The 27,957-nt window shown below is 40.6% G+C and overlaps 1 protein-coding gene across 1 annotated transcript; it reads left to right on the plus strand.

Annotated features, from left to right (window-relative positions):
• Nucleotides 1-278: 278 nt before the first annotated feature.
• On the plus strand, nt 279-27,934 carry rras2 (RAS related 2). Its single transcript, XM_022765344.1, has 6 exons — nt 279-684; nt 21,617-21,704; nt 21,903-22,005; nt 23,843-23,951; nt 25,468-25,586; nt 26,368-27,934. The coding sequence occupies exons 1-6, from the start codon at nt 583-585 to the stop codon at nt 26,453-26,455; spliced, it is 609 nt and encodes a 202-aa protein (XP_022621065.1). The 5' UTR covers nt 279-582; the 3' UTR covers nt 26,456-27,934.
• Nucleotides 27,935-27,957: the final 23 nt, after the last annotated feature.

A 27,957-nucleotide genomic window follows, 5' to 3' on the forward strand; every position in this document is an offset into this window, starting at 1 on the left:
TACAGTAAGTAGGCATTGCTTCTGTATATGCAGACTGTGTTTGAGGACAGGAATGTGACTGCAGGGGTGTCTGATATTAGTCTCAGGACAGGGCTGCAGGGTGGGTTTGGGCTGTGTGTGTGTGTATGTGTGTGTGTGTGTGTGTGTGTGTGTGTGTGTGTGTGTGTGTGTGTGTGTGTGTGTGAGTGGGCTATGTATGTATAGAGGGGGGTGTTGAGGCAGTCACACACACACACACACACACAGCCTGTAGAAGAGCCCCTAGCGCCAGACTTTAGTACTGGCTTGGCTGATTACTCCTACTATCGAATCCACATCTTCAACATCGCAGTGTTGTCGAGGAGGCTGAAACACGGTCAGGCGTATGGACAAGCGCCCGTAGCTCCGGTATCCCCGTCTATCTATCCGTGCACAAAACGGACTACACCGACGAGTCATTTTTGACACCTCTCCGGGCTCTTTTTCTGCGCCCCGGTGTCTCCACTGCAGGGCCTCGTCAGTTTTACAGGAGAAAAGTGGGTGTTTGCTGCTCACTGGTGTTTCGGCGGCGGCGGCGGCGGCGAGTGCAGCGAAGTGTCCTCGATGGCTGGCTGGAAGGACGGCTCGGTGCAGGAGAAGTATCGGCTGGTTGTGGTCGGCGGCGGTGGTGTCGGGAAATCAGCCCTGACTATCCAGTTTATTCAGGTCAGTAGCGTTCAGCCTTCCCGGCCGCTGCTTTGATTTCCCTGCTTTATCCGAAAACACGGCGAAAGAGAGGGGGAGGCCAGACTCGGGAACCCCGTAAGCGGATACCGGGGTCTGTTTTCTTCTACACTACTTTGCCGAGGCCTACAACTATTTACCGAGGGGTTGTTAGAAGATGTTAGGATGAGGTGGGAAGGATTATTTTATGAATTCAACGGGGAAGAAGGGCTGTCACTTTAACCCGATGATTTCCGACGGATCCACTTCCACTTTGCAGTTTATAGCCGCTAGTCAAAAGAGAAAGGAAAGTGGAGCTCCCGAGTTGTCCTATTTTATTAACTTGGTATGCAGAGGAAAGTAGCAGATTTGGAGTAAATGTTAAATGTTGTTGCCACTCTGAGATTTAGTTTGCAAGAGCAGACCAAACCAGAAAACTTAAGACTTAAAGTAGAGGAGTGTAAAAAGCCATAGAAAAGGAGAGAACAGTGCAGGGAAAATTGCACAAAAATCACATTAGTCCCTGTAAGAATGTCATTGTAGCACTGATACTCTCAGAGGGGGGGGGGGGGTTTTGGGTACATTCAGCCACCAAAGTGGTGCAAATCTCATTAGAAATATGTGAACTAGACTGAGAAAATCCGTTAAGGGTTGAGTGACTGTAAAATAAGCAGCAGCAGCACAAAATGTCCATTGAAAGATGATTAACTTTTGTGCTCAGGTGTAGACTTTCACTAAGGCAAGCTGCTGGTTAACCCAATTCAAAGCCCCGCCAGCAAATGGAGGCAGGCAGCACACTAATATGCATATCCTTAGAAATACAAGTTTACTTCCACCCCCTTGAGAGATAATTCATGTTTTTTTTTAGCAGCCTACTTGAAAACTCATCTGTGTCACATATGAAAGGCATGTAAACAGTTTACCTCCCTCTATCCCTGGTTGCATTCCAGCACACTGCAGACACAGCCTGCCTTGCTTTGACCTTCCAGGCTTTCGTAATAGTCACTTAAGGAAAGGAGCTCCTTTCTGAAAAGCCCACACACACGCACACACACACACACACACACACACACACACACACACACACACACTTTGTATGAAAGGGATGACAAACTTTGGCCTTTGCCTTGTGTGTTTCCCCCCCATGTCAGTGTGTTACTGATGCTGGCTCTGGCTTCCAGGAGACCAGACTGCAGGCAGCTGCATGTCTCCACACTGTCAGACAATAGTGGGCTGGCACACGTTTCAGAGTGGGGGTGAAAAGCGTGTGAGTGAGTTAGTGTGTGTGTTGGGGGGAGTTCTGTCTAATGAGGGTTCAAAAAGCTCATTAACTGCATACTAACTAAAAAGGGATCAGATAACTGTGGCACAGATTTTTGCCATAGCCTACTGACCCTACTGACCTGAAGTAGGGGAGCATTTACAGCTGAACATGAAACAGACACACACACACACACGCACACAATAAGACACAATTTCACTTGATTTAATGTGCTAATGGTAACAGCACTGTGAAAACACCAATGTTGTAATTGTGAAGCTTCACATTTAATGTAAAATCACAACATGCTGCTGATAATACCAGAATTAGGTAAGAAAATGTCGATGTTTGTAGAAAGAAGATGATACTTGATATCCGCTTTTCAGGGAACACTTGATAGATATTGCAAAGATTGTTTTATCATCACATTAAGGTGGATTTACCGGCTAACAGAGATTTAGCAATAAAGACGCAGCCTCCACCAAGGAGTCTGTCTCCTGCCAGAATAACAGACAGCCATATCAATCAAAATCTCATTCTTGAATTACCGAAAGCGTATTATTTCTGCTAGGTGAGTGAGTTCAACGCTGCCTGCTCCAGTCTCTCAGAAGATATTATCAAGCTGTCCGCATCCTGCTGTTGCCATGAATTTAATTTGGGAAGTAAACAGTAAAGAGTGTCAGTATATGCTGCCATTTTCTTCAGTGTGGTTTTGGGACTTTGCTTGAAAACCCACTTTGCACGTATTTTGCATTCAATGTGACCCACAGTTCATTTCCTCTCACGCTTGTCTCACTGCCGACTGGCATATCTGGTGCCGTGACAGTGGGAGAGACTGAGATGTTTACTGCAGGAGGAGAACCTGCGTCCTCTTCAGAAATTTTTAGAAGTCGTCTGCCAGGGGAAAAGACCTAACAGCTGGTTGTGAAGTCCAGGTTTTCCCTAGAATTATGTTGAGTGTTGTGAGGATTGGGGGTGGGGCTGGGGTTCAGGGGGGGTCTGAGTCAGCCTGGGTGGGTTAATGGTCATGGGCCATGTGGAATTTGGCCCTTCAGCAAAGGAAGTCCCTCTACTGCTGCTCTTAGGACCTCCTAGTTTTGTATGGAAAAACATGACCTGCTTCCTGAATCACTGGAACTGTGTGTGTGTGTGTGTGTGTGTGTGTGTGTGTGTGTGTGTGTGTGTGTTAGTGGTTATCTTGACAGAGTATTAATTAGATTCAGTGTTATGTGTTTTGCCAAAAATTTTAAGTACATGACGTAACTTTCACCAAGAATTGCAATATTACTTATTATTATTAGAGATGGTTATTACAGTACAGGCCTCCTTTAAGTACTCATCTAAATAAAACAGTATTACCGCAAGTGTCAAAACTATCTTCATAACCCAAAAACCTTTCTTTGAAACTCTTGGTTGATTTGCTGGTTAACATTTTCACTACCTAATTTTTCCACAAACAGTATTTACGTCTTTTTCTTATGGATATAGTTTCCATCAACTTCACAACCATAAAAACGATTTAAGGTCCTGTGCTAAGCTGCTGGTGAGACATTTTATCATTTGAGATCCTGTCATCAAGTAGGTAAGGAGTTAGTATTATAAATAGGCCAGTTAAAATAGGCTACTTGAGGTAGTCTACTTCTAGATTTTCTGTGCAGGAATGTGTGTGTGTGTGTGTGTGTGTGTGTGTGTGTGTGTATTTATTAGGGGTGGATGTGGGTGACCACGACGTGTTAACCATTTTAAGAAGCATGTTTCAATGTTGTGTCATCCGAATGTTCAATGCTGTTTTGGTATCAGAATACCATCCAAACATGTACTACAAAAAAAATCTTTTTTAAATTCAGCAAAGTATACCAAACTCTTAAAGCTGCTGTAAGACTAAAAAAGTTTAGATGATTTATCAGGAAATATGTGACTTAAGTAAGTAGACACTATGAATCATCTCATGCCAAATTCGAAAGCACCTTTCGGTTCTTGATTGCGAGGAATACATTTCATTCATTTTTCAAATGTACTGAGGTTTGATATCGAGGGTGCTGAGCAGAGTCTAAGACCAAAAACAGACTACTGTGCTGAAGCAGGGATTTCTGGGAGTCAGAGGATAGAAGATGATACCTCTAGTAATAACAGAGTGGCAGGTCCCTTGGAGCTGCTGGCCGCCCTAATGCCAAGCAGTTGACTCAAGCTGAAATAGCATTGGGATGACATAACATTGAGTCATCTGACAAAAGTTGTGGAGCACAGAGTGTTGTTTAATGTGACGTCTGTGAGGGAGGAAGCGTCCCAAGTAAGGGAAAACATGACTCACATTGGCCATGTGAAGACTGCATGTGGGGTGGTGTGCGTGTGTCTGTAGGTTTGTTTTTATCCCAGAAATAATGACATATCAAAAAAAATGCCTGATTTACTCTGAGTAACCAAAGAAGCTGCTGGAATGAGACGGCTCTATTATGAGATGTTGTGTTGTCGGATTGCTGGCTGAAAAGCGTGGTGTTGCTTGCTCACATGCTTGCTAATATTAGGGTGGTGGCAGCCCTCGGCAGTGGAGGTTCATGCACGAGAGCAGCACATCCTGACTGATCGAGTCCAGACGGATTAGTTGAGGATTTTTCTAGACCTCAGATAGATTTACAGCTAGAGTGCATGAGTGACCTCTCTCTGTCTTTCTTATACTCTTACTCCCTTTCCACATGTCTCACATTTTTTCTAACATGGCTGTAATTACTTAGATATGAGGTCATTTAGGAAGAATGTTGCCATAAGAAGAAATTCAATAGAATCAACATGGATTATAAGGGCAGCCCACCTTGGGCATGTAGAGGCAAGGTATAGTAATGATAGTAGTGTTGGAGCTCATTGCGGTGGGTGCCGTTTCATCTGCGTTTCTCAGAAACAGCCACAGGTGGTTAGGCAAAGTGTTTGCAGCGACACTTTTGTGCATATGTGTTTGAGACTAAGTTGAGAGGCGTTTTTAAATGTAACACTAAGCATGGCATGCTCTCAGCCCATTTTTGGAGGCAGGCTGTTTTTTTGTAGCTTTCTGTCTGGCTCAGTGATATGTCACATGCCACACCGCTGAGTGCAAACAATTCCATTTATTTTCTGACCAGCGTTTTCTTCATCTCCTTTAAGGGAGTTCGTATCTTTTCTTTGTAACGGAAGACTGAACCATGACAGTAAGCTCTTTCTTAGTGTAGGGTTTTCAGCTGTGGCAGGTGCGTGCTTGTATGAGTGTGTGTGTGTGTATGTGTGTGTGTGTGTGTGCCTGTGAGGGCAGGTGATGAGAGTACATTGTTTATTTAGCTCTGCAGGAGGGTCACCTGTTGATTTCTCACAGAGCGTAACCACAATGAGAGCAAATAAGCAATTCATTGGTTTTCACAACAGGACTTATAACCATAAAGTTAAAAAAAAGCAGATATTAATACATGAACAACACATATAAAGGACAAAACCTTTCAGCACTGTGTCACCTAGAGAAAAAAGTGTGCCTCTTCAAATTGCGTGCAGTGATTATCACATGAAAATGTAATAGCAAACAATTCCTGCAGACCTCTTGTTTTTGTGAATGGTTTTGCAGTTACTTTGATTCTGAATCATCCATCCAGTGAACTTACTGTTAGGTGCCAGTTCCACACTTAATATGTTTCATGTTAATGTGCTCCAATATTAACTTCCAATAACATATAATAGCATATACAGTATAATGGAATATTATAACAATTATATTTAAAACAATAGCTTACATGCACTGAGCACAGCTCCACAAAGTCAGTTTTACTGTGTGCCACCACCTTTTACCCTCATTTGACTCTTGTGCTGCTACACTGGTCCCAGTCCATATACACACTTTCCAATACAAACGCTATATATTGATGCCACGTTCCAACTGTGTTAGGGCTATAATTTTGTAGGATTAATCTCTTCTGTCTCCTTATTAAAAATGAATGTACCAGCTTATGCTGAGTATAGACTGAGAAGAGCAGAATATATATTTAAGAGGGCTGGAACTCTCTTGTTTAGAAGAGTTGTAGAAATTGTTTGATAATTCTAAAATAATTTAATATTTACATTATGAAAAAGGAAACAAACATATGATCTTCTTTTTATACCAAAAACACCGCGTCATGAGCAGGGTCGGATAACATGCACTGACCCGTTAAAATCGACCACGAATGCAAGTTCATCCTGCGTCCCTGTGTTAACTCTGCTGCGAAAAGAAAACATTTAAAGAGCACCTTTCAGAACTAAATCACCTTAACTGGGCATTTTGTATTCTCTGCCGTAGCTCTTCCATGTGCATCTTGCATGTCACCATGCAAACGTACATACTTTAATTATTTGTCTTTACTTGTGGGTCTTCTGTGAACATCAAACTCTAACCAGATATAGCCTATCATAAGTATATTTGTAAATACGGTTTTGTGTTACTAGACAGGTAATATTTAGCAGGCTTTGTGGTTGTGTCTGTGTAGCACAGAGTGTTTTGTGTCCAGAGCATACATATCTCTACACAAGATGATTTTTCCTTTGTTGTCGAGTTGTATGATCAGGCTTCTGTGTGTGAAAGTTGGTATATTATGGCACCAGAGCTCATTCTTACCTCCCTGAAGATGAACTAATTCATTTTTTTCCTCTTGTGCCACCCTCAGGCAAAAAGGCCAACTTCTTATATACTATTATAATTATAATCTTATACATCTTATAATATAACAGGCAGCCTTGTGAGAAATTTGCTGAGCATGTTCATACTTCTAAGGAAATAATCCCCTTTGATTATAATAACCGCATGGCCTTTCCTCTAGTACCACAAGTTAGATGCTATAGTTAGATGTGTAATCACCACATTGTTTGTGCCATCCAACAATTTGGTAGTGTGGGCCATGACGGACACCAAGGGCCACTCGTGAGGCTGTGTCTTTTTAGTTTTGTTCAAATGCACGAATAAATACACTCCCGTTGCTGAGGTAGTTCACTTAAATCTGGAAAAATCCCGTGCAGCACACCGTAGGAATGTTCATGCAAAAGGGAGTTCGGGATCTGCAAAGACACTCCCGCCCATCTGGGAAAGCTCAAGAGACATGATACCATGACAACATGAGGCACAACTGGATTATTGTAAATTTTTGTGATTGACTCCATTATGATTTTAGATGTTTTACCTGTGTTTTGTAGTCAGTCCAATACTAAAGAGGATCCACTGTCAATTAGAAGAACTAATAGTACTTTTACACACATCGCCCACCTACCTTTTGTAAGTGTACTTCTTCATTCTGCATACTTCTGTGTTTTTGTTGTCATGTGTGTTAATTATTGAGTTTTGCTTTTCCAAAAATGATTCTCATCCCATCATCACTTGTAACATGGTTTTTTGAAGAGTTACGTTACATTACTGTTTACACGATTGTTTCCTTCTTCAGCGAAAGAAGAGCTTCAACCCCGATGCTGGGCTGTACCGTGTTTATTATCTGGCAGGGGTGAGCGTATGATGCCCCCTTCAAGTCAAGAAAAATACCACTGATTATCAGATCAGATTATCCACCTCATCCACTCACACCCTGCCTTATATCTAGCCTTGAGTGCAGTACAGTAGGACAGGCTCTGCATGAGAACCATTGCATAGAGGCTCTCGTGAACTATTCTCATTTGTAAAGCTTCAAAAGAATCTACTGTATATTTTCAGGAGATAAGATCGAAAATGAATGGTGTCAGTGATCAGATGCTCTGTAAAACGGTTTGCATCTTCTCTGCTGTGGAAAGCAAAGTATGTAGCTGGGGGCGAACGTGTGATCCTGAATGTTGCCCACCAGATGTTACAGATCTGAGATCAGATGATAATTGAATCCACTGCTATCTCTCACTCTCTCTATCTTCTCTCTCTGAAGAATAATACTAATGGATACTGTAAGTAAGAAACAAACAAACAAGAGTTTTTATATTTTCAAAGACTGAAAAATATATAAAACCACACAATTATTTTAATATGATATTCAGATTGAAAAATCTGATTAAACATCTGCAGTAGAGGACAAAGTTAGAACAGACAGAATATTAGCCATGGGTTGGTTGAATAAATGATTTCCTGTGTACAGAAATCATTTATTTGTGTATAAGCAGTTCTTAATTCTGCAGAAATGAACAGAATAAATAGCAATGTGTGTCTTTGCAATTTTGAGGAACTGTCAAGTACTAAAAGCTGACATTGAATTTCTGGTCATATTTACAGTATAATCTTATTTGTCTAACAGTTTAATGTTCTTGTAAAGCTGCTTGTGTTTATATGACATTTCCTACTTGACAGCTTTAGCTTCTTTTATTAATAAATGAAAATAAAATTGTTCATATTTAATGTATGTTAGAAGTCTTCAGGTATCTGTATAAAAACTCTAATAGTGTTATGTTTTGATGACTAGGTGGGATCCAATGTAATGTAATGTTTGTTGTTCAGCTGTTTGATAGGAGAAGCTTTCCGCTCTGTCACCTTGTACTGTCTCAAATTTGACCTCAAAGCTAAGTTTCCTCTGCATACATTCATGTTGTTTGCATAGAAAACACTGGGAGACCTAAGGGAAGAGGCCCTGCAGGTAGCTTTGTGGATGCACGCTATACGCGCAGCAATTCACCACCAGCAAGGATGGTAGTCTGACAATCTGTCTTTTAATGCTTGTTGAGCATTTCTACTTAATTGAGCATATAAAGTAGCAACTGCTGTAGTCCCGCTGAACTGTTCAGTAGTGAGTTGTATAGGACTGAGGTAACATATCTCTATCAGAGTGATGACAAGAAGCATCTATGTAATGATTTTTTTCCCCGTGTGATTGTATTTCTATTTTATTTATTTTTAGATTGCATTCTATTGGTGTTACTTTGAGATGGGTTATTATATTATATCTTCAATTTTTAGTTTTTTAGATCCATAATCCTCATGATTTATTTTAATAAATCAAAATATATGTAAATCTACAAAAAGTCAATCATAGAAAAACATGAATGACTCACTTGCTGATCTCTGGAAACAGCTTTATTTCATAATCTGACCTCAACAGATTTTCACATGCTGCTCTTGAATTTTATATATGATATTGCATAACTGTAAAAAGCCAGTGTATGCATATGACTCGCACATTGTATTTTGAGTTTACATTTTATCGGTAGTACTATGAGGCATACAGCAATTGTTTATGCGTATGGTACAATTTCCCTCTGAAAGGTTAAAAAAAGAAAAGACGCTCTCTCCTATATTCACCTGCGATATCCCCACTTGTTTTCCGGTCACTGCCCGTCAGATAGTCAGACAGACAGAGAGGGCAGCGGGTTCCTCTGCGTTGTTTTTGGCTATTGTTCTGTGTTCACACATCTGTCTGTTTCAGAATAACTGGCCACAGTATCAGGTCTCACATCTCAGAGTCATATAACAACAACTCTGACTATGGGAAACTGACATGCCGCTTATTCTAGCAACACATTCCCATCACCTAATATTTAACATTCCAAATATATGTACACCTTTTTATTAGAAAGTCTAAATTTAATCAGCATACTACTGCCGCTAGAGCTGATTATACATAATGTACAGTTGGTTGTCTTTTTGAACGTTGCGTACACTGTTATTGAAAGTAGTACTGTCGTGTGGCACATTTACAGGAGACATTTTTCATGCAAATAATTTGATAGAACACAATTAATGGTTCTTTTTATGTGTCTGTGCTTGTGGCTGATGCTGAGCTCTGAACTGCCTGCCAGGCAGCTGGTGGACATTTGGCACGTCTCATGCAGACAGTGTCCAGAGGCCTGTGGGGCACCTGCTGTCCATCATGGGGGAGGTGAGGCATGGAATGAGACAACCCCTCAACAGGTGACAGTACAGCACGACTCACTGTCCAAATGCGCTGATGACAATGGACAAGTGTGACTTGTGCCCTCAACAAATGAGCTTCTGAGTCTCTCTCCCACTGATGTGATAACAGATCGTAATCAGAGAGGCTGTTCAGTAAGCATCAGGTACATGTGTGGATACACTTAGGAATATCTGAGTGTGGTTGAGTCAGTGGCACGGTTATTGTGTGACTGTTATACTGATCTAACACACACAACAACTGCATGTGACTCTCAGCAGCAGTTGCTGTCGGCAAGCCCGATGTAGAATTTTAAACTGGCACACACCAGTGTCAACAGCTGCCTAAAAAGTGTGTTTGGTATGTCTAACCAAAACATTGTCCTCTTACTGCCAGGCCTCTCTAGATGCTAGTTGAAGCATGCAGAGCTCAGACCCTCCCACACACAAAAGGCATTTACCTTGCTGATAAGCTGTCTAGATGTGTTTGATTTTAACTGTCACACTCTACCAGTGAGGTGTTAGGTCAAACATCACTGCACGTTTGCACAGATAATACAAGTTAACATCACTCCCCGAAAAGATATTTATTTGGTGTTTTGACGACTGGAGAGTTTTAACATGTCAGTTCATTTGGTTGAGACCCGATGACTTCAAAGGATGATTCACATTCACATATGACTCATTTATTCAGGTTTTTCTCATAATTTGTCCCCCATCTGTTTTCATTCTTATGAGAAATCCCTGTAACTGTGACACAGACAGTTGTTGATTGTGATCATTTTCTATACCCCTGTGAGAGGACTTCATGTCGACAGGAAGGGAGGACCATCAGTGAGAGAGGAGAAGATCTTCCCATTAGGTCTTATTTATGAGGAGCTGCCTACTAAAGTAATAGCATTTCTGCTGCCTGTATTGTAGGACTGCTGGCCTAAAAGCACACAACAGTAATGCTGCTGTGTGTCTGACATGATGCCAGTGAGTGGCCCCATTTCCTTTGACACATCACCCCGTGCTAAGAATTATAGTCTGCAGCAGAGTACACTGGTGCAGAAACACACACTCAGCAGTTGTGCCAGAGTTAAGATAGGAGATTGTGGAGAAGATGAATACGTTGCTGCAGGTGTTCAGTTAAATCTTTTTAGAGGAAAAAAAAATGATCATTTTAAAGTAAGTAGCAGTGGAAAATTACTTATGAGGTAATACATCAATTATGGGCTTTTTTTTTTTGCTTTTTTTTTTTTTTTTTTTTTTTTTTACAGTTATAAATAATATTCTCTCATCTTTTATCTGTACTCTAATCTTAATTTTCAAACCAACCCTTTGGATCCTCTCATTCTCCAGCACTGATCAGCATCCCATTATTTGGTCAGTCATACGGTTTTCCCGAAAACCACAGACTATAGACTGTGAGCCACACTCCGCTGAGTGACTTTGTAGGGGTTTTTGAAAGTCACAGTAGTTTCTCTGTCCACACAGCCACTGCAGCAGCTGGTGTCCTCTCACTGAGCCGCCGTCACAGTAATGCTTTGTTGATGTGAGCGTGTGCAGTCCTACTTCTGCACAAAGACAAGCAGAGGAAGAAGAACTGAATAGAGCCTAGAATGAAACAAAAACATATGCAAAGACTATGCCACCTGACGATGATGGGTCACAGCAATATATCACAATATGCTTTATGTTTTAAATCTTTGCAAGGCAATGAGATTTCTGGGTCAACTTGAGAAGCTGCAGATTTTGCTATTTGTCTTCTTCTGTATCTGGTTTATATTAGAATCTTCATGATCTTCACAGCTACAGTGCTCACTGTCAGCCCTTTGCTTCATTTATCCTATACACTCATCCCACTTAAATTGTCTCGATTTTCATACGGCGTCACATGGTCTAGGTTTTCCCACCTCCACAAAAGCGGGCATTGATGAAGACTCACCAGAGCAAAATGCAGTCAGGAGGAATCACCGCGTCTTTTAGAGAATAACTCTTATCAAAATAAGTCTTTATTTCCTGTCTCTCCCAGCAAAACAAGGAAGGGCCGTAGAGAAAACGGCATTGATAACCCATCAATGGCTGGGCTTAGAGCAGGCTTAATGCAGGGAAGGGGAACATTAGTGATGTCACATGATCAGCTAGAACAATAAGGGCGGTTCATACAGTTCTCCCTCTTTGTGTTGTTCTGTTTAATCAGTTTGTGGGCTTCTGAAGTATTTGCGCAGGTCTCCACTTATAATTCACAAAATGTACTTATGAAATGGAGATAAAGAAATAGTTTGTAGTGTGACCACTATAGAGCAAACAGGCGGCTTTGAGCCCAGTGGTCTGGTGGAAAAAGGGCCTTTAAATGGCACCTCTTTGATTCTGCGCCTTTGAGCAGGTTCAAAAGTGTTCAGAGTCCAGCACACATTGATATTTAGCAGGGCGATTGAAGTCTTAATGCCAGAGAGGTTAGAGGAGAGCAGGGGGTTGACTGCACCAGGAGTTGGCCTACTTGGTGGGACATTTATCCTCGCCTTTATTCTCTGCATGAGTGCTGTCCCCAACTCCACAGCCTTCAGTGCTATACCTGGGCCATTCAGCATATACTGTATGTCATATACAAGTATGTCCAGCATAGTTGTAAAAAATCCAAGTAACATTTAATTATGCTTGATTAACTTAAATATAAATATATGAATATAGAAATAATTTGAGTTACTACTATCTGTTACTCTGCAGCGTAACCACAGGGATCAGGGAATATTGAAACGTCTTCAAAGAGTCCTATAGGGCAACCAACTCAAGTGAGACAACCACTTATGAACAAATGAATTTAATATATGGAAGTGAAAATGAATGGTTGATACATCAGAAATGTTCATTACAATCTCCCAACTGCACCAGCATTGAAAAACTGCATGCATGCTAAGCTACTGTAAATACTGTAATGTAATTTACAGTGACATTTAAGAGGTGAAATCTTTAGTCAGTCAAGCAATCATTTTACTGACATAAAATTAATCAGTAACATTTTGATTATTAATTATTTTTTCAGTCACTTTCCATTCAATGATAATATGAAAACAATAATATGAATAAGATTAGTATAATGAGATCAGGGTTGTATAATAAATAATATAATGAATATTAGTTGCAGTCCCAACATTTACAGCAGAGAGTTCAGGCTGTGGTTTTACTTTCACATTTGATTTCACTTTAGACAAGTGTCAGAACTGGTTATTTGCTCTCAGCCTGTTTGATGATCCTACCAGCCTGCTGGAGTCCTGCGAGTGATTCAGCTGCGACCCCATATTTCAGCAAATGAAGCGACAGAGTAAAATATTGTCATAACCAAATAAAATGATGGCCAACAGTCCAAAGACACAGTCACAAAATGGACATACTTTTCAAGGTCTATAGAACCCAGGTAGGCTCAGTAAATTTTTAAGTGATGAGAGAAATATACAGTCAGAGGTTAGCATATGATGAGATTGATTGATTGATTGATTTATTGATCGATTGATTGGTAAGAAACAGCCTACCAGATGTCATGTAATATATATATAATATATGTCATATGTAACCCATAAAATATATAAATTTTGAAGATGTATAAATGTTTGTAAATATTAAACATTATAAATGGAAGTTGTAATAAAAAGTGAATCATCCCTTAGGGTTTCACTGGTCTGTCAGCATTTAAAGACAGGACAGTGATTAAAGGGACAGGCTATTGATCTGTTGCACATTAGGAAGAGAGGAGTTTGTAGGAGTGATGCACACGGGTTCATTTCATTGGGCATCAAGCCAAGATTCAGTGCTACACCCAGGCTGCATTCTGTAACTGTAAACATTCAATGGAAGTGTTGTCACTGTGGTTGTGGAGCGTGCAATGTGATCTTTAAGCTCTACATAAATGGTTCATGATTTTTGAAAATGATAATCAAAACTTGAGGTTATTTTTAGGTAACGCTAACACTCTGCAGCAATGTGCACTGTCTTAAAGCTTTCCCAGCTTTAGCAGAATGCTCCCCAGTGGCCCTTTAAGGCAGTGGACACATTGTGTGCTCTCTTTCTCTCCGTGTGTATTAGGTATTGAATAAGTGACCTTTCTGGTTTGTATGAGCTCATGGGAAAAGTGGGTGTTTCCACAGGAAGTTAATGCCTTTCCCTCCCCCTCTTTTTCTCTTGCTCTCCCTCTCCATGTAGCCTACAGTCTCCCTCCCCCTCAAACCTTTCATTCTGTCTTATTTTTTTCCACTATTTCTCACTTCAAGCACTCTTAAGTAGTCCGCAAAACAATGCTCCTCATACAAATTCCTGTGTCACTTGTGTGAAATCCCGTGAAGCATGGGAAGAAAGGCGACGATGGAGGAGCACAGACAGTGTAAAGATGTAAGGGAATTGGTCCTCACTTCCATCTGTTTAACATTAAACCCTTATGGTGCCTATTTGATTACCGACAGCTGCTCAGTGTCCAGCCCCAGAGGTTCTGCAAAGGTTAAACCTGCGCGGGTTTGTGGAAAGGAAGTGATACACAGATGCTTCGAGTCAAATTTTTCTTTTCATAGATCAATGTATGCTCCACTGCTCTGGTGTATAATGCTTAGGTAATAACGAAAAGTGTGACCCAGAGACTGATTTCAGAAGACTGAGATTTACCCTGAAAGGTTCCAAGTATAAAGGACAAAAAAGAAGAAAATTTAGAGTGATGTATGTGTGTAGTTTACAATTATGTGCACGTCTCAAATTTGTATGGAAGCTTAGGGGACTGCAAAGTATCTAAAAAAAAAAAAAAAAAGTGAGCGAAGCATCATCCCACAAGCTTCAATGTTACTACCCGGTAGAAAATGGCTAAACCTGCGATTAACCATATTATCTGTTTTTGCATGACCAGCCATTGTCCCAGTGACAGACAAACAGGTGACAAGGTAGTGACGTCCTGACTGAAGACTCGCCGGGATGAGAGGACTGACAGATTGCATTTTCCTTTCATTTTCATTTTGACCCCAAAATAGCGTGGTGACTGGTAGATGAAAGTGCAATAGACCCCCAGTCTATTGCCCTTATTTGCTTTTTGCATTTGAATATTGTCCACCGTAGAGCGGTTAACACTTTGAAAATGAAATGTCAAATGTTGTTCGAAAATTTCATTTTCATTTTCAGTGCGGCCCGAATATTGCTTGCATATATGGAAAATTAGGTTAAATTGTTTATATTGCATTTTAATTTTCAAATTTTAATTAAGATCTGAAAATAGGATTATTGCATTTTCATTTTCATTTTTACCCAAATAACACACATATGTGGAAAATTATAATGTTATTATGGAATTAGGTTGTCATTATCAAGTTTACATCATCGTTTGAATATAGTCCCTATAGGCTTCCATAATATGAGGGATGGATCATCATGATCTGTCACATTCTGCTGCTGTCTAGCTGAGGGTGCAGCTTGGCAGGCTCCACACTGTCTGGCATGGAGTTCGTGTCCTTAATTGAAATTGCTGCACTTGGCTCTGGCCCACTGAACAAGTCTTACAAATGGCACGTTTCACCTGTCAGCCGGAGGGCAATCCCCCACCCCACCTCACCCCGGCCTCTTCGGGGTGGCCACTCCTATCCAGCTTCTTGGTGCTAATGTCTCAGTCAGTTTGTATTGCTCTGTCAGCAGAACTAAGAGCAAGCGCCAGTTTGTGGAAGCTTAAGCTGAACACTCAATGTAAGAGAGTCATAGCTTCTCCTGACCCTTGAAGATGTATTTCCTCTCAGTAAATTATAATCTTATTAGATTTTTTTTTTCTAGCGTGAGGTTGAAGACTTGATGCTTGACACCTATTATTCAGTTGTGCTTCTCAGATACCTGCCAAATTGGATGAAACATTTGATACAATTGGCATTGGTCTTGTGCTGTGGGAGAGTTGCCCATTGCCTCTTAGGCAGACATCATCAAAAAGCCAGTGAGAGCTGAGTCCCACTATTGTACTGCAATGACGCAATTGAAAACGTCGCACCGTTCATAATGTTTCTTGTGGTGACAAACACAATGAGTCTTGTCTTCAGTTTCTCATTAACAAAGCTTACTGATCAAACTTTACAATAACAGACTGTTGTTGCTCACCTTCAGCTTGTTGTGTTAATTTTCACACCTATTCCTCCACCTCGTGCTCTCTTTGTTTAGTCCACAAAATGTGCATATACTCAGACATAATATTAGTGAAAACGCTTGTTACATTTGAGGTCTCCCACAATTCCAAATGACAGAATCTCTTGTAGTATGTATCAGCTTTTCAGCAGAGGAAAATGTTGTGGTAGGCTGCGGTGTGTTGGTGCGGAGAATGAGGAGGTTGGGGAATATGTTAAATCTGCAGATGCTGACAGAATTTTTCCAAGAATAACAAAATTTTAATGGCATCCAATCTACACTTCTCTTTAATTAAAGAATAGCTATGGCTGATGATTTTCCAAGTCAAGGTCTGTGAATTCTCATCGGGCACCGGGCCATATGCAGAGGGTAATTAACTCCTAACTATGTTGATGACTATTCGTTTTAGCTCAGCATTCCCTCTCATTATGACAATGTAGTAGGCAGACACACCATTTCTCCTCATTTGTGTAGGTGCAGGGTGTTTTTGTTAATCGTCTGAGGTCTGTGTTTTTTTTCTTTGTGAAAATCTCAGTTTTATCTGCGTTGGTGCTGAATCTGTAGTTTTTTGCTCTTTGGAGTTAATGATGTAAGATTGGTTAACAGTCAGAGAGGCGGCTCTAACCAAACAAGAAGGATAACTGACAGAGATGGAAAAGGATCTATATTTAGTGTTAGTAAGGCTGTTTGTGTGGAGAGGAAGTGGGTGCATAGTGCAAGCATGATGTTGATTACACGCCTACACATATCACCCCTTCTTGCTTTCCTTGAGGCTGGCAACCAGCAGTTGTAAGAGACAAGATTTATTGCTTCATGTCTCAACTGAAGAGCAGTCGCCTGAAAAGAAACCTGAGCAGTTGCTCGATATAAATAATAAAATAATAATAAAGAATAAAGAATACATTTATGTATGAATTCAAATCACCAAACTCTACAAACTGGACCACGTACGACTATACACTTGATACATTTGATATGTCGAAGAGTGAGGTGGTTCAGGAAACATATACGCCAACGCTTGAACGCATGGATTTGATCCTGTCTTTGTGGTTCAATCTGCAAAGATTTGTCTGACTTGTCAAGTTTTTTGTACAAGATGTGGCTATATTGCTTAAAGTATTTGTCAATCAGTTGACCCACAAGGAGTTTTTCAACACACTTGATAATCATTCAGTCATTTCAGTCATTTATCATTTATTTCTCCAATTCCAGCCTCTCAAATGTGATGATTTGCTGCCTTCCTCTATCATCATTGCAAATTGAATTTGTTTGTGTACTGGACAAAATAATCCATTTTGATGACATCAGCTTGGAAAGTGTGATGGGTATTTTCTTTTGCTATTTTATGACATTTAATTGACTAAATGATTAACTAATTTATCTAAAATAATAATAACAAGACAGTATTTGCTAATGGAAAAATCATTAGCCGCAGCCCTATCTTCTTGACTCTTTCATTGGCTTTCGTCTTTGTGTGGTAATTTCAGGCCGGCAGAAAAAGCTGTGCTGCAGCTGAGAATCATCCACCGTCTGTGTATTCATGGTGAAAACAGGCCTCTAATGTTTTCCTGGTGTGAGGAGCCTGCATGCGCTGTGTGTGTGTGGGTGGAGGCCTGGGATGTATAGCTGGAATGCTGAAGGGGAACTGAGTGACAGGTTTGGACTTTGTTAGGTAGGCGGGTTAGGGCGTCTGTGACATCACCACCACCCCAGGGCTTGGCCGGGCGAGCTGCCTGCTGCAGAGGTGGAGTTTCCTTCCTGCAGAGCTGACCGGGGCTGAGTGTGGCCTGACCCACCTTGCCACCAACAACTAAACTGTACAGCAGTTTGGTTCTGCAGACTTTTGGATTCCCCTCTCATTGTTTTGTTTTGTTTTGTTCTTGTTGTGTATTTTTAATGATTTGTCAGTTTTGCTTCAGAACCCACCGTGCTGATTTTCTTTTATATCGTAAACTTGAGACACCTTGATTTGATAATCCACTTTTAATAAACTTTAACTTGACTGCTGCTGCTCAGAGGCGAAAATACAAGGATGTTAATAATCCTGGTTTTACAGCTCACAAATATACACACCCACGATGGTGGTCATGTCAGCACTAGCCTAATGATTGCCTAAGTGAAGCTTGAGTTGTTCTTGGCTGTTTTAGCATCATTCCTTGCTCCATGCAAAGTACAAGTTGTAAAACAGCAAGCTGACTTTGTTTAAATAGTAATTTTCCTCAGCTTTGTGAAGTTGCTGCAGAAGTCCGATGTTGTAAATGTCTCAGCAGCTTGTGCTGTAGTTGGATATTTCATCTGAGTGGAGGGCCGTTAGCAGTGAATGTTTGAAGATTTAGTGCACACAGGCCACTGTGCAGCATCTGTGCGTGTGTGTTTGTATGTGCAGTCCAAACTATACTCACACATTAAGAACTGAGCTGCTGACCCCGCTGTGACTGTCAGCTGTCTCCTCATGACAGCTGTCAAATGTTTTCATGGAAATTTGTCCAGGAATTCGTCTGCCTGCTCAGTGCGTACCTGTGAAATAGTCAGGCAGATGACAGTGAGCACGCTGATGTCACAGCTTGTCTTAGCTGCAAATAGACCGGGTACCATCTGAAAATTTTCCATGCTTTCAGTATGTCAGTGCCAAAGTTGAGTTTTGATATTAATACTATAACAATATAGAACATTATGACAGATTTGTTGACCAACAAAAAATAATCTGCTACTGTTTTAATAATTAGTTAATTGTTTCAGTCTTTCTCTGGTTGCAGGTTCTCAAATGTGAGACTTTTCTGTTTTTCTCTCTTTGATAGCATTATAAACTAAATATCTCTGGGTTTTGGACTTTTTTTGTTGGAACAAAACAAGACATATGAAGATGTCCTCTTTGACTGTTTCCTCTTTTTTGGGGGGGGGGGGCATTTTATAGACCAAACAATTAATTGATTAATTAAGAAAATAAAAAGGTAGGTTCATTGACAGCCGAAAGAAATTAGTTGTAGCCCTAAAATGTATTTCAATACAATTAGAGTTTCCCTAAACCTTTTATTGGTATATGCTACATTTAACAAAAACCACAGTTCTCAAACACAGCAGTGTTTAATCTTGTCCTGACAAAGGAACTGTACACGAACTTTGCTGAAATTAAATAGTATGAAATGAATATGTAAAAAAAAAAATCCTGACAGAGTGTTTAATTGTAACTTGTTTCTTATACTTGTAAGTACTGAGGTTTTGATATCCAGCCTGAGTTGCAGGTGGTGGACGTAGTAGTAACTTGTGAGTGCTACTCCTCCCCAACACCCTGGCTCCACTCGACTCATACAGGCTGATTCATTCTGTTTTTAGGAGCCTGTTATATGATGAAGTCATGGACCAATATTAGGATTTATAGGACAGATTACTGGACATGACTCAGGCTGGCTTATGTCACATAGTTATCGGTAGTCCTCCTGAGTCATGTTGTACCCCCCCCCACCCCCCACCCCCACCCCCACCCCCTCACCTAGCCCATCGCTCTATTGCTGCCCAGCTGAAGCCCTGCCAGGCCGAACTACAGCCCCTGTTAGTGCTGGCTCTGGTGCTGCTGGCACTGCAAAACAGCCTCATCTATCACGGGAGACGGCTCTGGGAGAATCAGCTTGGCCAGAACAGAGTGCAGCAGCTACGCTACCCATGCATGTAGAGGGAGGGGAGGAATAGCCAGAGAAGCGAGGTGCTCAATGCGGCTGCCCGAGGTTGACAGAATAGGAATAAGAGGTTGACGGGAAGCCAAAGTCACGTGCTGAAGCTATGGCTGGGAGAGTGGTGGTGGTGGTGATGGTGGTGGGAGGGACGAGAACTGCAAGCAGCTTTTTTTTTTTTTTTCTCTCTCTCTCCCTTTCTCTTTCTGTCTCTGTCTGGCCGTCTGAAGGCACACTGGCAGTGCAGTGCAGTGAAGCACGTTCTAGGATACACAGTAATACTGATGAATTATTGAACAGTGGTGAGTGGATGTGACATAGGCCAGCACACTTGCATGCTGCAGAGCGACAGAACAGTGAGAGGGAGAGATTACCTGCATTTCCTGCAACAACAGAGAGCTGCAGGTGGGACAAATAAATCAGCATGCAGAGGATGTAAGGGAAAACAAATTACATTTACGAGCATTCACTTATCCGAAGTCGAGCTCGACCAACAATGGGTTTTTGAGGCCGTTACTGATGTTGATATTTGAGAGTAAAAAAAAAATTTGGTGATGCTATATAAGCCGGTGACATTAAGACAAATATTTGAATTCCATAAACACGGTTATTTTGACCAAGATGTACTTTGTACTGAGCAGGTTTTTCTTTTATAGCCAGTGCCTTTTGCAAGGCAATATGTATTGGTAACAGAGCTGCAGTGATTAGTCACTTAGTTTTTAATTGTTTTAATACATTTTTAAGAACAAAGTCCAAACTTTAGCTTGTTTCAACTTCTCAGATATAAGAACTTTTCCTTTTTCCATTTACCAATGTAGACTGAATAGTTTTGATTTTTGGGCCGTTGGTCAGATACAAGTAATTTGAATACATTTGACTGTGGGAAAATCAGAACCTGCACTTTTGACATTTTTGACAATGAGGAGAATAATGGGATTAATCAGTAATGAAAATAATTATTAGTTGAAGCCTCTCTCTTGTCTGCTTCAGCTGCCAAATAACAGCAAAAAAAACCAAAAAAAAAACACTACGCAGCTTGTGTCATTGTGTGAAACAACACAACTGTATAACTGTAAAAGTTTAATTTGGCTTGTTGTTAGAACGACAGGGAATCCTGTCTGGATTTTATGTTCTCGCGATCGCTCTGTGTTTTAGGGTGTTGGTTTGACATTCCCCGAGCACTCCCCTCAGCTGTCACCACTTAACTAGTCCCTGAGGAGAGCAAGAACTACAAAACATGGGAAAAATGTAAAAAATGCATGATTCCTCCTCCTCCCTATCCCCTGGCCCCACCCTTCCAGTTTAGGTTACTAGGAGACCAGATATTGGCCCCAGAATGAAAGAATCAAAGCCTTCAGGAGTGCGCCGTGTGACTGTTGCAACTGAGGAAACGTCTCATAAAGTGGTTGTTGTGTGAAGGAATATTTACTTCACACTTCTTGTGCAAGTGTCTGCAGGCAGTGTATTTGCTTCCTGTCTGCAGGACAGGGGTAAAGGTAGAGGTCAGTATGTGCTGTTTTAACCCAAAATACAAGGAGTGGCTGTTTGTTCTATTATCCATCCATTTTGAAGCTGTGTTTCAAATCCATAGGTTTCACTTAAAGCAGGACTTCTCAGAGCAACCAGACACTTAGATAAACTCCGACTTTTGAGTGTGCTGTTGGATGGATGCTGTTCTCCCATCATGCAATGCACAAAGGAAGTGGAAAAGCTGCTCACTGATGCTAAACACTGAGTAGTGGATGGTAATGAAGCAGCTCCAGAAACACCTCTGAAAACAAAAAATAACAAACAATAACAAAGTGTTACTCTGAAGTCACAGTTTGTTTGCCTTTGTATGTTGCACATATTGCCTCATTTCCTGTTATCATAAAACAATAAAGCATGTTGGCTTCTTGTTTACACACTGTAAAGATCAGTATATAGTGAATACAGTATACAGTTCATATGAAATTGGGACACAGCTTGTGTCTCAACCTGACATAATTACAGACTCCAGACATACTCACTGCTTCTTCTCCCTCTTTTGTCCTGTTTTTTTGTCTCCTGCAGTCGTACTTTGTCACTGACTATGACCCCACTATTGAAGACTCCTACACCAAGCAGTGTGTGATTGACGAAAGGGCGGCCAGGCTTGACAGTAAGTGCACTTTGCTGAACAAACATGACCAGAGTAAATATTCACACACAAAGACACGCATGTTTCTATTGCATTATATTGCACTTGAAGAACTGATTGCAAAAGTCTGTTTTGCTGAAAAGTTATTCTTGGTGTGTGTGTTTGTGTGTGTGTGTGTGTGTGTGCGCTTGTGTCAACGTGTGTGCGCACGCTCTCTAGTCCTCGACACGGCTGGACAGGAAGAGTTTGGAGCCATGAGAGAACAATACATGAGGACAGGGGAGGGCTTCCTGCTCGTCTTCTCTGTCACTGACAGAGGAAGGTGAGTGGCAGCTCTCGTCATGTGCAAACTCACCGCTACACACTCAACGTCTCTGTCTTTCTCTTTCCTTTCTGTGAGCACATCTCTGTTGACTGTTCACAACTACACACTCGCTTTCTCCCCTCCTCTGCCTCTCATCATAAATCTTGCATTGATACTCTCACTTGTTGCCGCTTGCACTTCCGGAACGTTTTGCTGTTGTTCTTGTTGTCATTTTCTTTTGTTCTCAACACTTCCTCCCTCATCCTGTTCTCTTGCATTCACTTATCCGTGTACCTTAGCTTTCTATATAAAGCCCATATGCTATTGAAACAACAGTATGTGGGCTAGACATATCTTTAGCTATGTATAAAAAAGGGCTTTGACGAGAAATTTTCTTTCTTTCTTCATGACATGGACCTTTTCATTTCAGTATGTATAGGCCCTAACAGCCTTTAAGCTATTGAACCCTGCTAGCCCACTGGTGAGTCAGACTCAAACCGTGCAGCTAAACATTCTTTAATCTCACAGAGCTCGAGTGGAGATTTCAAAGTTCCCAAAGAAAGCAAATATGTCAGGTTTTCACAATTTCAAAAAATTTCACAGTTAGCTGGAATATTTCCACTGATGCATTGGCACAATCATATAAAACAGTCTTGGGTTTGATTATTGCGCTCTTTGTAAACATCACCCATAAAGAAGTGGAACAAGCCAATACAAAATATGTGATTCTGTCAAAACGTATACACTTTATTTAAAGCTAAAATCTTAAAGATTATAAACTGTAATCCTTCAGATTTTAGTCCTGGTTGATTTGCCGACACCTGTGGTAACCGTGGTAACAGCAACTGTGGTTTAATATGACATCAAACACTACTTTAGCTGCTACTTTGCCATAAATACAACAAAAGAGCAACTGGTCTGTCTGTTTGTAGTGCAGCTAAGCAGACTCACGTTGCTTTAATAAAGTAAAGAGATTGAACAATAAACAGTGAGGTTGTTATCGATGACATAAAATTATGTTGGATTGCATGCATTGTTTTCCCATGAATCCTTCTATTTAAAAAGATAACTTAATGTAAATGCACTGAATGGCTATCATAGACCACAAATAGTATCACAAATGGGGCGTGAGTTCGTGAAAATATTTTAAAGGAAATTAAAGGTGGAAATTAGATGACAAGGGGCTTAAAGAATTCTCAGTAACTTTACTTCTCAGGGCGTAAGTCACCTTGAAGATATTTTTCACATTACACTGTATTGTATTCTTCTTGTAGTCAGTCTGTCACACCCCACCCTCCCTGCCTTTGTGTCCCTGCCCAGCAGTGCAGTGAGCTGCATTCCCCTGCCCCCACCCACAGCCCCCTCCCCATGTTTATATTGTAAACAGTCTTTCCTTCCTCCATTTATATTAGTCAAGTCTTTCCAGATTTACTATGTGCTCACCAAGCTGTCTGTGAGCCTGTTGCTGGAATGCCGTCCTGGGCTTGTGGTCTCATTTTGCCTATTTTTTCCCCCCCAGATTTTTTATTTGCTATTTGGTTGAAAAAAAAATGCACATGGCATTTATATTATAGTGGGACAACAGCCAGGTCAGTGCACTGAGCACAGCCTCAGAGAAACACATTTTGTGTTTCTGTAATAGTGTGGCTGACTTTCTCCTCTTTGCTGACATGTTCAACCCTTCAGTCTGATCCACAGTGGTGATGACCCCAATTCCTGGGTGCTGGGTGTGTTTGTGTGGATGGGGTGTGTGACACATGTACATTTTTACAGGAATGTATGCATCCACAAGTAAAAACATGATAACCTGTTTGTTAAGAAAACAATACATAACACAATGTAATATGTTTTACAGCTTTGAAGAAATCTACAAATTCCAAAGACAAATTCTTCGAGTCAAAGACAGAGATGAATTCCCTATGATCCTTGTAGGAAACAAAGCAGATCTGGAACTACAGAGACAAGTAAGTCCAACAAATCGCAAGGATCTGAACCCATATCAATCAATCTAGAGGATTCATATTTGCATACTTGAAAGTGGAAGCATGCACTGCAGCTGCAGCTAGCTGCTAAGATACAACAGGATGTGAGTGAAAGAATAAAAGAGAGACTGTAGAGATGGTGATGGTGGTGTCAGGAAGGGAGGATGGATGCAGAGAAAAGGGAGTGTGATGAAATGATGAATTTTCTGGCTGCTGGTATGTTGTTGCTTGTCATTTCCTCCAGTGGATCTACACCACCCCCTTATGGCGAAAGGGAACCTTACAGGCTCATACAGCTAATTACTGTCAATGGGCTTTATCCACTGAAATACAGTTTTTAGTATTTCTAGCCTCATGTGACGGTTCTTTACTTATCCTTCTCCGTTTTCTACATGATTGAGCAGTTCCTATGAGATTGTAGATGTTAGAGACATTGCATTGGACAACATTTTCAATAAGTGTAACTTGCTACATATGCTACAGATAAATAGCCAGATTGTAGCTCAATAATAGAAGCTTAAACATAATTACTGAAGCTGTAAATAAACGATAACTGAGTAGTTCTGCCCCCATGCTAAAAGGGGCAGAGCAATGTCTCCAACATTTTCAAAAGTTGGTCAGTATTTTATATTTTTCTACCCCTTGTTATCCTTTGCTACCATATATAGCCTAGCCTTTGGACCTAATTCCTTCTTGCATTATTCAGTCCCAGATTATATGCGCAGCTGTGTCACAGAGAGGGTGGAGGCAGATCTCAGCTGTGTCCCAGATGCATTTTACATGCTAATTTAAGTGTGTAGTAAGTTTACACTTGAGAAATTACATAATGAAATTCAATTAAAAATGTGGATGAAAACTACTTCATTTTTGGTGCTGATGGAACTGATGGCACTTACCACGGTTGGGGAAAAAAAATGGTGAATGACATTGTGAAGGCTCAGGAGAAAGCCTGGTTAGAGCACACCTTTTGAACAACTGGACAGAAATTAAAATGAAAGAAGTAGCAGTGTTGGAATTTGAACATGAATGTAGATTTATAATACTGCCATGTAGCTGAGAAAAGGAGCTAAATTGGAAAGTCAAAGTCACAAAGTTCTTCTTTCAGTGTTATTAAGGGTCACTTTCACTTGGATGTGAAAGTCTGAACATGTGTGTTACGCAGCGCATATTGAATTCTAAGTCATATGCACTAATGGTATGTAGGTTCACTTAGTTCGACAGCAATATTACAGTAAAAACTGTAGCTCTTTGTAGTCTGGATGCAGTTCAGCCTCTGTTTGTATGTATTACATTAAATATGTGTATGTGCACAAAGAGTGTGTTCTATCTCAAAAACCTTACTTAACTGCATCATCTCTACCTGTAAGAACATGATACCAGTGTTTCATAAACACATGGTTTGTTTTGAGGGATTGTGGAAAAGATTCTTACATGTGCAAGGTCCCTGCTGACAGTCAGGTTTAAGCCTGTCCTTATTCTCCTCTTCCTTTTGCCTCAGGTAACCCAGGAAGAGGGCCAGCAGCTGGCCAGACAACTGAAGGTCACATATATGGAGGCTTCAGCCAAAATCCGCATGAACGTAGACCAAGCTTTCCATGAGCTGGTTAGAGTAATCAGGTAGGTGGTTTATAAATTGCAATTTTTCAAAGCTATAACAGTGGCTAAAAAGATGAATATTCAGACATTCCTATGATAACTATGATAAATGAAGAATACGGGGAAACTTTTGCACATGTAACACGTGTCGCTGTCACATTAAATATTCATGACTCTCAGTGCCCTGGCGGTGCCTTGCTGCCTGAGGGTTTAAGTCGCCAATCACGTATCGCAATGCTCTTGGTTCATGTTTAGTTATGGACCTTTGTTGCATGTCATTCCCCATTTCTGTCTCTCCTTTTGCTCTCATCGTTCTACTGTCCAATAAAGCCATGAAATGTTTAAAATTTAATTTAAAAAAATCATGACTAATTAAGCAACAATCATACTTAAAGTTTTGAATGTTTAGGTAGTATTTATTAAGAATTTGACTTTCAAAAATTCAGCTAGTCTGCTTGATCAGGACTGCGTGTATGTGGTTTGATCAGATTTGATTAAGGGTCACTTGGCAGCATGAGCAAACAAACCCACAACTGTTATCACATTTTGATTCAAATATTTCTAAATTCTGATTGGTACATAACTCAGTATGTGATATCACTGTTGTATCACCTATGTGTATCACCTGCACCCCGCCCACTGCAAACCAGAGAGAAGAGCTCAGATAAAATGATAATGAAGAAAACTGGTATTTTCTGTTTATTGCTTCGGTTGTAAAAATAAATTAAAAAGAGTGATCACAGATCCACACAGTCACACAGTCCAGTGTGTCTTCATAGTTTTGCTCTCTCCCAACTCCCAGGAAATTCCAAGAACAGGAATGTCCACCATCGCCAGAACCTACAAGAAAAGAGAAAGACAAGAGCGGCTGCCATTGTGTGATCGTCTGAGTCGGCCTTATCACTGTAACTCATGCAGCTACTCTCTACCACCCCACCCACTCTGCCTGACATCACATCCGAAGTGGATGACTGACCGCTGCCTTCTCCACGTGCATGACTTCAGACAGCCTTTTCTGAGATACTCTGACCAGGAACTGCTGTCCCCAGGACATCACTATGGACAACTGACAATGCCAAATTTTAACACCACTCTACCTTCAGCCGTAATCTAATTCACACGAGAGAGTCCCAACACTAAACATTGCCTTCTAAATCAGCCTGACAAATTAATGTTTTGTACTCTGAAGGACTTCTCTTGCCTTGTAGTGACATTTGTACTTGCTACCGAGATTGAATGAAAATTATATATCCAGAATGTTAATGACTTTCTTTAGTTTCCAGTGTCTGATCAGAGCAGAGAGATTATCTTATGAAGCTTTGTGTATGTTGTGCCATATCCATCCTTACTCCCATGTGCTAATCTGCTACTGTACATAAGTGACATTTGTTGTGATTTTCAAAGTGTATTTCTAATGACCTATTAAATCACCACAGTACAGTGTGTGAGGTTGAGTTTGGTTTTACATATATGAAAGTGAATATATAAGTATGTATATAAATATAATACCTAGACAGCCCTTAAAGCTACAATGATAGAACTTTCTGGCATTCTGCAGTGGATTCTTTACTTTGTCTGTGGTTTCTGCTTGCATCTCAATTGCCAAATATGGAGTGTCTACTGTATCTGATTTTCTTTAAGTCTTATAGATTGAAAGGTTCTTATCCTATGCCATCTCCTCAGTGTACCGTAAGTAGCAAATTGATCTGAATTTTTTCCTAGAAGGTGGCGGTTCAGTCAAAATTGGACCTCATATGTTGTTTCAGATTTCTAAGAAGCAGTAGTGACAAAATCATTGGTAGCACATTGTGTAGCTTTGAAAACTAACACGATTTCAGATCAAAACACTGAACGCTGTATGCTCGATATTCAGCTTCTGACAAGTAATGTTAACAAATTCATTTGTGGCAAATCAAGATTTCTGAGCTCAGTTTAGTTCAGATCATTCCAATGTAATGCATCATTTCTGTCGAACATTTAGTCTACAATATAGATCACATTACTGTTCTATCATTCCAGTAACACAGTGGCAATGTATTTGTTTTGTGTCCTTGAATTATTCTGTTACACAAATTTTTCCCCCAATGGTGTGCCAGTCTGAAAACCAGGACAAGTGGAAGCACTGAGATGCACATCGTAAAAAACAACCCATCTCGAATGGGACATGAACTCACCGGACCTGCCACCTGTGGAGCTATCATCGCCACAGACACAAAATACTGTTCTGCCTTCCCTTTCCACTAATGTACTTCTGTTCGGGCATACAAATGAAGTACTGCAGTTTGTTTTTCATATCATCATCTTGTAATATAAACAACAAGAAAATCAGATGATGGAAGTAATGGACTTGATTAAATGTTTCTACTCTACTTTTATACATTATTTTCTTATC

This window comes from Seriola dumerili, unplaced genomic scaffold, assembly GCF_002260705.1.
Source record: "Seriola dumerili isolate Sdu_G_001 unplaced genomic scaffold, Sdu_1.0 BDQW01000674.1, whole genome shotgun sequence".
NCBI lineage: Eukaryota > Metazoa > Chordata > Actinopteri > Carangiformes > Carangidae > Seriola > Seriola dumerili.